The following is a 9,176-nucleotide window of genomic DNA, read 5'->3' on the forward strand; positions in this document are numbered from 1 at the left end:
GTGGGAGCAAGCGTACCACAACCGAGGCCAAAGACAACGGTGGGACGGCAGGACAGGGCTGCTAGCGAGGTTGAACCACGGGTGCGACTTACTGGCGGGACACCACGCTCAACGTGGGCGGAGTAGGGAGGTCGACTTTTATACCGGTCAAGAGGTCAACAACAACCCCAACCTCTACAAAACTCCCCAGTGACCAAACGACGAGCTGGAGAGCTGGCGACCGCGGTAAAACGTCTCCACACACACAAAGTGGTGGGGCACGGGCAAGGGGGGGCGGGGGGCGACCCTGCATCTCCACGCCAAAGAAAATATTGCATCCACATAATCTACATACGTACATAGGCCGGTGTGAGCATGCGCGCGCGCAAACGCGCAGAGACAGGAGCCACGTCGGGGGGAAGAGCAGTACACTGCCACACAGGCGTAAGACCGTAGGTACACACTTAATGAACATGTCGGCATGTCGCTCGGGTTTGCCCGCCGCGCCACGCCTTGGCCTTCCCTCGCCCTTTCACCAGGACACACCCTCGCCTCGTCGCCCGCGTCGACCTCAGGTCGACCTCGTGTGGTCCTTGGACCTCACTTGGCAGCAAAACTGCGCACCGTCCAGCACATGCCGCCGTTGGTGACGGGGTCGGGCTTGAGAGGGTGGGCGTCGCACGTGGGGTTGAAATCGACGTCGTGCTCTTCGTTTGCGTCGCGGCAGGTCGCAACCTACGGTGGAACTCTCTCGGCTGCAGACCATGGGTAGAGCCCAGGCGCCTCTCTCGGCGGGAGGTGGAGACCTCGTCCCCGCTGACGGGCTTGCGGTAGTCACAGCGGTTGACGACGCCGTACATTGGCGCGCCCCACCTGCAAAGAGGGCGCGGGTCAGAGACGAGGGAAGGTGTCGGAGGCGGCGCGGGCGAAGGGCGCCGCTCACCCGCAGCAGCAGTTCAGCGTGCCTGTATAGCCTCTAAAATGGTGATCGCGCACCCACCAGCCGTACGTGCTGTCATCGTCCGAGCCGTGGCAGTGGCCGTCCGTGTCGAGCTCGTCCGCATCAGGAGTGGCGCAGTTGGCAAAATTGCAGTCGCCGTAGCTGCAGTCGCCCCAGCCGGGCTGCGGCATGATGCGACAGAACCAGCCTTGCCCGCCGCAGTCGATCGGTCCGTCGAGGTAGGCGGCCTTGACGCCCTTGGCGGCGCACGCACCGGCAAGGGCGCCGGGGCACGCGCCATCTGCCGGCAGGATGGGCTCGGCGGGCGTGTTGTCGTGGTAGCGGACGTTTGGGCCGTAGGTCTCCAGGTCGTCGTCCCACGGTGGCCCAGCGTCATCGCGGCACTGCTGCGTGGGCCCGTCTGGACTTGGGCACCATCCGTCGCTGTCGCAGCCGGAGGAGGGGGAGGCGGATGGCGAGGCGGCGACGGGCGGCGGCGGAGCAGCCGAGGAGGGCGGCGGCGGAGCAGCCGAGGAGGGCGGCGGCGGAGCAGCCGAGGAGGGCGGCGGCGGAGCAGCCGAGGAGGGCGGCGGTGGAACAGCCGACGGCGGGGGGGCGGCCGCCTCGCTCTCCGTGCCTGACCAGATCAGATCGCGGTCGTGGCCGCAGCCTGACCCGCGTGCGCAATTCCCCTGCAGCTCCGCCCGAGTACACAGGCGTGCGCCCGCGTCCTCGCAGATGGTCGAGGCCTGCGCAAGGTTCTTGTTGTGGTGGCACTTGCCTCCCATCTCATCGTCGTCGGACTCGCTCCACACGGAGCACCCATCTTTCTTCTTCCAGCCGTCGATTCGCGAGTCGGAGCAACACCGCACCTCGTGCTTCTCGGACGGAGCCGCCCACCGGTCGCTCTCGTCGCACCGGCCAGTCCTGCCACACGCCACGTAACGTGGCGAGCCCGCAGGCGGCGCAGGTGGCGGCGGCGTCGCTGCCGGCGAGCAGCACTCGTCGACGAGCGGCGCTTGCCACGGGAGTTCGAAGACCTTGCGGAAGGTGCGTCCTTCGTCGCCTGAGAAGTACAACGCGTAGTGGCTGGCGGCGAAGAGGGCGTGGTCGTTTGCGAAGTTCGGAGAGAAGGCGAGTTTGCCGTTGAAGCCTCTGATGGGAATTTGCTGGATGCTAGACCCCGCGCGCCAGAATTTCGGCGGGAGTTCCGCGTTGGCGTCGTCCCTGGACGGGCCTCTCACGTGCCCAACGAGCGTGTGCGACTTCATCTGCGAGCCCTCCGAGTGCCGCCGCCGCCGCCGCCGCCGCCCGCACACTCCTCTCCCGCTGGCGCCGAGGCAGTCCGGCAGGCGGGGAGGGAGGGCCTCACTCTGGTCACCAGCAGCAGCAGCAACACAGGCTACAAATGCGTGAGCTTCTGCTCGAAGCAGCACGGCAGTAAGAAGTACCAGCTGCGGGAGGGCGTTGGCGGCAAGAGGAACTTCCTCGGCTGGTTCGCCACCGCCGAGCAGGCGGCGCTCTTCTACGCCCGCAGGCAGGCGGGCAGGGACACCAGCGATCTCACCGCGCCGCCGCCGCCGCCGCCGCCACTGCCGCCGGACTGCCTCACCGCGCTGGGCGGCGGCGCCGCCGACGGCGTCGAGGGCTTCGACGGCGCGGGCGAGGAGAGCGGCGCGGGGCGGCCGATGCACAAGCAGCGCTTCGTGTGGACCTCGGAGCTCCACCGCCGCTTCGAGGCCGCCGTCAACACGCTCGGCATCGACCACGCCAAGCCGCAGGCCATCTCGCAGCTGATGAACTTCGAGGGCGCGCCCACGCGGCAGAACATCCAGTCGCACCTGCAAAAGTACCGGGGGCTGATGCAGAAGCGCGCGCGGCAGGGCGGCGGGAGCGGCGGCGACTCGGCGACCAGCTCCGCCACGGGTGACGGCCCGGGCGCCGACAAGGCCGGCCCCTCCTCGGGCGGCGGGTCCGCGGGCGCATCCATTTCGCGATTCCACGTCGAGGCCATCGACGACGACGACCCCGCGCGGCACCTCTCGGCCAAGGAGTGATGTTATGATGCGAGGTGTAGAAGGGGGCGGGTTCGAGCTATTCTCTCGCGACGTCGACTAGTCCGAAGTGCGTCATCACATCGGCAAGCTCGTTTGCCCCTCTGTTGTCCAAGTCAGTCGTCCTAAAAAAAAATTTGTTCCTGTTACGAAAAAGGGAGCTACCCGCTCCGGCGACACTAGGGACTCGGGCCTGATCCCGCACAAAACATCTCCACACTCTCTCCTCTCCTATGGCACGACTCTCCGACCTTGGGCTAGATTCCCATGTTTCACCACAAGCGCCAAACTGCTTCACCGCGCGCTGCTGACAGCGTCAAGTGCGGCCCTTAGCTGAGTAGAACTCGAAGTGGGCGTCGAGGGGGCCTATAGTAGAGTGTGAGCCCGCGCGCTGCAAAGCTCGAGTGTGGGCGATGGCGCGAGCTGGGCCATGTACTAATTGCGTGTGACTGTTTCTGCCGTCTTTGAGGGGGCGTGGGCGTAGGAGTGGCGCTCTGCTACCCTTGCAGTCGAGCGCCTTCTCTCAGCTCCATTGCCTCTAGGGGGTTGTGGCCGTGGATTTGGCCCCCTAGCCCCCCTCTCCGAGAGCAGGCCTGTCCAGTCTGTGTGGGTGGGGCGGCGTTAGCGCCGTCGTGGCGTGAATCTTTCCTGCCGATGTTGGGGTGTTGCCGAGGTGGCGTGTCGGGGTGTCGCCGTACGCGGAGGGTAGGCGAGCGATGGTGGGGTTCCGGGGATTTGTCGAGGGTGGTAGTCGCCTCTGGTCGCGAGGTGTGAATGGAGCTGTGTGTCAGCTCTGACTAGATCTCGCGTGATATCCGCCGTGTTGGCGGTTTCAGATTGCTTCAGGCGCCGTGACTGATTAGGCTAGTGCCATTTCACTCTGACACGCTAATCTTGAAAACGTCTCCAACGGAGCTCCGTGTTGCTTCCAGCGCCCTCCCCCGCGCTCCCTGCGGCCATGGCCGATGCTCCTAGTATGATCGGTCATCTGGCTACCGCTAGAGCGACCCAACTCGTCGACATCGTCCGATGATTGTGCCTCAAAGTCAGCCTTCGGAGGCTATCGTGGGGTCGAGCCGGCGGTAGCCGTGACATGTGGTTCCACCACCCCTCGCAGGCTTTGCCTCTGAGCGCCACCGTTCCCAGGCTGCCTAATGGGATGGAAAGGAAGGCTCGTCACGTCGTAGCACCCATCCCCAATCTCGTCACGTCGTAGGTTTGTGTGCACCATGGCTTCAATGTGTTTTGCGCTTGTCGCCACCCCGCGCTCTTCCCGGCCGCCGCTGCCCTCTCCGTCCAAGCACCGGCTCGGCGCCGCCTGGACGGGCCTCTCACGTGCCCAACGAGCGTGTGCGACTTCATCTGCGAGCCCTCGGCCTTCGTGCAGACGCCGTGGCACCCACCTCAGGCGCCGCTCGGACTCGGTTGACGGCCTCCCAAGTGCTTGGCTCGTGCCCAGCCGACCGGCAGGCGATGCCCACTCGCTGCTAGGCTAATCTCGGGCTGTCAAGCGGCGGTGTGGTGCCGTGAAGGGCAGCGCGCAGCGGTGCCAAAACTACGACTATTAATTAGTACCGTGCGGGGGCAGTGCATTTAATTCTGTCAAAAATCGAAATGTGCCCCGTGGGACGTATTGGGCTAGGATCATACGTCCGGGAGGCCCCCCATGCGTGCCGCAACGACCCAGCGGTACCACTCTCTTCACGTTCACAGCTCTTTAAAAAAGTGTGCCATGAAGTGGGGGTATCCTCTGGCCGGTAGGGTGACGACCGCGATCTGGTGACGACCGCGCCTGCAGCCTCCTATATGGCCTCCCACCGCATCGGCGCGCGCGTCGCGGGCCTCTCGCCAGAGCAGCTGTGCGCCATCATCGAGGCGCAGGCGGGCGCGAGCGACGCCGCGCTGCGCGTGGCGGAGGAGCACGCCGCACGGCTCGTGGAGCAGCCCGAGTGGGTCCTCTCTGAGGTCCTCCTCTCGCCGGACCTCGTGCCGCACATCCTCGCCCAGCTGCCGACCAAGGCGCACGCCGCCAAGGGGACGTGCCGCGCGTGGCGCCGCGGCTGGAAGGAGACGCTGAAGACGCGCGAGAGGCCGCGCATGCTCGTGATCGGCGGCCACGACAGCGAGGGTGGGATTGTCAACTCGCTGGAGCGGTACGACCCGTCAACAAATGAGTGGCAGGAGGAGGCTGTGGCGCCGATGCCAACGGCACGCGCCGATGCCGGCACGGCGGTGCTCGATGGCAAGCTCTACGCGGCGGGCGGATGGCGTACGGAGGACGACGCAACTTCCAACCTGTTGGAGCGGTACGACTTGGCTACGAAAGCGTGGGAGGAGGTGGCGCCGATGGCGGTCGAGCGGTTTGCTCACGCCGTGGCGGTGCTCGACGACAAGCTGTACGCTGTGGGCGGCTTCAACGACGACGACGGCCACCTGAGCTCGGTGGAGAGGTACGACCCGGCGACGAACGCGTGGGAGGCGTTGGCGCCTGTGGGGACGGCGCGGTATAATCACGCCATGGCGGTGCTCGATGGCAAGCTGTACGCTGTGGGAGGCTACGACGGCGACGAACGCCCCCTCAGCTCGGTGGAGCGGTACGACCCGACAACGAATGCGTGGGAGGCGGTGGCGCCGATGGCGGAGGAGCGGGACGAGCTCGCCGTCGCGGTGCTCGACGGCAAGCTGTACGCCGTGGGAGGCCAGAACTACGACGACGGCCGCCTCAGCTCGGTGGAGCTATACGACCCGGCGTTGGATGCGTGGGACGAGGTGGCGCCGATGGCGGAGACGCGGGGGGCTCCCGCCGTGGCGGTGCTCGACGGCAAGCTGTACGCTGCTGGCGGGTGTGGTCACAACGGCCGCCTCAGCTCGGTCGAGCGGTACGATCCTGCAGTGGGCGCGTGGGAGGCGGTGGCTCCGATGACGGCGGCGCGGATGAAGGCTTGCGCCGTCTTGATGTAGTTTGCTGTTGTTTCTCGTGTTCCCTGTTCCTTCCTGTTCGCCGAGGCCCGAGCGTGTATATTGTGACCGAAAACGAGAGCAAAGAGGAGGGGTGTTGGGGGAGGTTTTATTGTTGTTTGTTCCTGTTCGGGAACCCGGCGAGCGCGTGCGTTGAAAACACCGCCCTGTTCACGCGCGCGCGAGACGTGCAGATGTTTTTTCTAAAATCTCTCTCTCAGATGACAGGGTTGCCAGGACCCAGGTGAGAGCGAATGGCGCGAAAATGTGTGAACGCACAGCTAAAATCTCGCGAAAAGGTGCTCTAAAATTGAAAATCCCCGGCCTGTACCCTGTACTGCGCGAAAAAAAAAGGTCCCACTCTGACGTATAGAGGGGAGGCACGGACAGCAGCCCAATCCATCAATTCCACTCATCTCCTGGTGCTCGGCCCCGTGCAACAGCGGTCCGGCAGGCTGCCCCCAAGGCCCCCCGGGCCGCTGCGGGTTTGGGAGTTATGCTTAGGCACAGCTTCGGCGATGGCAGCCCCTCTCTGGGGTGTTGCATAGGCGGGGAGTCTCCCCCGCTGGTCTCCTCCTTCCCATTTTTTTCTTTTCTTTTGAGAGCAGGACGCCGGGTTTGTCTTGTATGTGCGTGTCGGGCCTGGGTGTGTGTGAGGGGCAGAGGGGCGGGAGCGTGCGGGGCAGAGGCCCAACGTCGGGCGGCTTGTCGGGGTCCGGAGCATTCGAGGGAGGAACGAGGAGGGGGGAATGGGCGGTCGGCGTCGGGGTAGAAGCAACAGGGCGTACGGGGTAGCCGCCACTTTCCTGCCTCGCAAGGGCGGGGCTGTCCCGGAAAGTGAGAAACGCCGGGCAGCGTGGCGCATTACTGAACCCTCCCATACGTGCTTGTGCTCCTTGGCCTAAGCACGATATTCTCGAATATCTCCGAGAATATAGATGGTCCCGCGCACTTTCGTATTCGAGAATATTCTCGAGAATATAGATGCCCCGGCGCGGCTTTTTCTCAAGAATCTACGAGTTTTCTTCAGCCCTTGACCTTGGTTGACCTCTACTCTCAAGATATTCTTGAATATTCTCGACGTTACATCGCGGCGTCTAGAACGGTCTTGACTACAGCTTCTCGAAGCAGCTCTTTTGCCCCCTCAACAGTAGGTTTTGGGTCGATGCAGACGGAAATCTTAAAGTTTTGGACGTTCCTGAGCGGTTGGGAGCACAAACCTCTACTTTAGAGCGATTTTTGGCGTCCGCTGACCTCTCGCGTGGTGAAAATATTCTCAATATTCGAGAATATTCTCGAGAATATAGATGGTCTGGCGAGAATATAAGCAAAAGAATATAGATAGTACTTGGCGAGAAAAGCGTGCTTAGGCTAATGTGCTCCTCCTTCGCTGTCCCATCTCCTCATCTCTTTCCCGCCTGGGCGGGGCAGCGGGTGGGCCCGCGGTGAGGCGTGGCGTGTGAGTGTGTGCGACTGCAACGGCGGACCGCTCGCAAGAGACCATTGGGTTTGTACTATTAACAACGAAGGCGCTCTCAAAAAAAAAAGCAAGAAGGCACTACGACAATTCCGCTGGTGCGATGCGGTTGTTGTTCGCCGGCCCGGCCGCGCTGCTCCTGCTCCTCACGCACACCGTCAGCTGCAGCGGCCCCGGCCGACCGGTGCGCGCGCCGGCCACGGGCGGCTGGGTGGCGGTCGAAGGCCGGGTGGAGGGCAAGGGGCCCAGCCGGGCCGTCGCCGCCGCCGCATCTGCCGCTGCAACCGCCGTGCCCGCGGGGCGAGCCTCCGGCGCACGTGCGGCCGGGCGGCCTCCCGCGGACGGGACCAGCGCGATGACTGTCTACCTGCGCTCCGTCTCCCCGCGGCCGCTGCTCAACTCGGAGCAGGAGCTGGCGCTCGCGACATCCCTGCAGGAGGCGCTGCGGCTGCGGCGCGAGCTGAGCGTGCTGTCGGCGGAGCTAGGACGGCCGGCGCTGCCGGCGGAGGAGGTGGCGCGGGTGGGGCTCAGCTCGGCCGAGCTCGGCCGCAGGCTCCGCGAGGGCGAGGCGAGGACTCTCTCGCTCTCCCTGCACCCCTGCCTCTCTCGCTCTCCCTGCCTCCCTGCCTCTCTCGCTCTCCCTGCCTCCCTGCCTCTCTCGCTCTCCCTGCACCCCTGCCTCTCTCGCTCTCCCTGCCTCCCTGCCTCTCTCGCTCTCCCTGCCTCCCTGCCTCTCGCGCTCTCCCTGCACCCCTGCCTCTCTCGCTCTCCCTGCCTCCCTGCCTCTCTCGCTCTCCCTGCCTCCCTGCCTCTCTCGCTCTCCCTGCACCCCTGCCTCTCTCGCTCTCCCTGCCTCCCTGCCTCTCTCGCTCTCCCTGCCTCCCTGCCTCTCTCGCTCTCCCTACCTCCCTGCCTCTCTCGCTCTCCCTGCCTCCCTGCCTCTCTCGCTCTCTCTGCCTCCCTGCCTCTCTCGCTCTCCCTGCACCCCTGCCTCTCTCGCTCTCCCTGCACCCCTGCCTCCCTCGCTCTCCCTGCCTCCCTGCCTCTCTCGCTCTCCCTGCCTCCCTGCCTCTCTCGCTCTCCCTGCACCCCTGCCTCTCTCGCTCTCCCTGCCTCCCTGCCTCTCTCGCTCTCCCTGCCTCCCTGCCTCTCTCGCTCTCCCTGCACCCCTGCCTCTCTCGCTCTCCCTGCCTCTCTCGCTCTCCCTGCCTCCCTGCCTCTCTCGCTCTCCCTGCACCCCTGCCTCTCGCGCTCTCCCTGCCTCCCTGCCTCTCTCGCTCTCCCTGCCTCCCTGCCTCTCTCGCTCTCCCTGCCTCCCTGCCTCTCTCACTCTCCCTGCCTCCCTGCCTCTCTCGCGCTCTCCCTGCCTCCCTGCCTCTCTCGCTCTCCCTGCCTCCCTGCCTCTCTCGCTCTCCCTGCCTCCCTGCCTCTCTCGCTCTCCCTGCCTCCCTGCCTCTCTCGCTCTCCCTGCCTCCCTGCCTCTCTCGCTCTCCCTGCACCCCCGCCTCTCTCGCTCTCCCTGCCTCCCTGCCTCTCTCGCTCTCCCTGCACCCCTGCCTCTCTCGCTCTCCCTGCCTCCCTGCCTCTCTCGCTCTCCCTGCCTCCCTGCCTCTCTCGCTCTCCCTGCCTCCCTGCCTCTCTCGCTCTCCCTGCCTCCCTGCCTCTCTCGCTCTCCCTGCCTCCCTGCCTCTCTCGCTCTCCCTGCACCCCTGCCTCTCTCGCTCTCCCTGCCTCCCTGCCTCTCTCGCTCTCCCTGCCTCCCTGCCTC

At 65.4% G+C, this 9,176-nt stretch overlaps 3 protein-coding genes across 3 annotated transcripts; 2 read left to right on the top strand and 1 right to left on the bottom strand.

Annotated features, from left to right (window-relative positions):
- Positions 1-297: 297 nt before the first annotated feature.
- On the bottom strand, positions 298-2,190 carry EMIHUDRAFT_453708 (hypothetical protein; the record flags this gene model as incomplete). The annotated part of the gene is made up of 4 exons (XM_005757555.1): positions 298-714; positions 786-852; positions 923-1,345; positions 1,562-2,190. The coding sequence occupies 4 exons, from the start codon at positions 2,188-2,190 to the stop codon at positions 580-582; spliced, it is 1,254 nt and encodes a 417-aa protein (XP_005757612.1). The 3' UTR covers positions 298-579.
- Positions 2,191-2,613: 423 nt separating this feature from the next.
- EMIHUDRAFT_60341 (hypothetical protein) lies at positions 2,614-2,790 on the top strand (the record flags this gene model as incomplete). Its single annotated transcript, XM_005757556.1, has 1 exon — positions 2,614-2,790. A coding segment is annotated over one exon (177 nt), but the record flags the coding sequence as incomplete, so codon positions are not given.
- Positions 2,791-4,779: 1,989 nt separating this feature from the next.
- EMIHUDRAFT_220312 (hypothetical protein) lies at positions 4,780-6,479 on the top strand (the record flags this gene model as incomplete). The annotated part of the gene is made up of 2 exons (XM_005757557.1): positions 4,780-5,012; positions 6,398-6,479. 2 exons carry the CDS (start codon positions 4,780-4,782, stop codon positions 6,477-6,479), a joined length of 315 nt encoding a protein of 104 aa, XP_005757614.1.
- Between the last annotated feature and the right edge of the window lie 2,697 nt (positions 6,480-9,176).

Source organism: Emiliania huxleyi (genome assembly GCF_000372725.1).
Source record: "Emiliania huxleyi CCMP1516 unplaced genomic scaffold EMIHUscaffold_90, whole genome shotgun sequence".
Classification (NCBI taxonomy): Eukaryota; Haptophyta; order Isochrysidales; family Noelaerhabdaceae; genus Emiliania; species Emiliania huxleyi.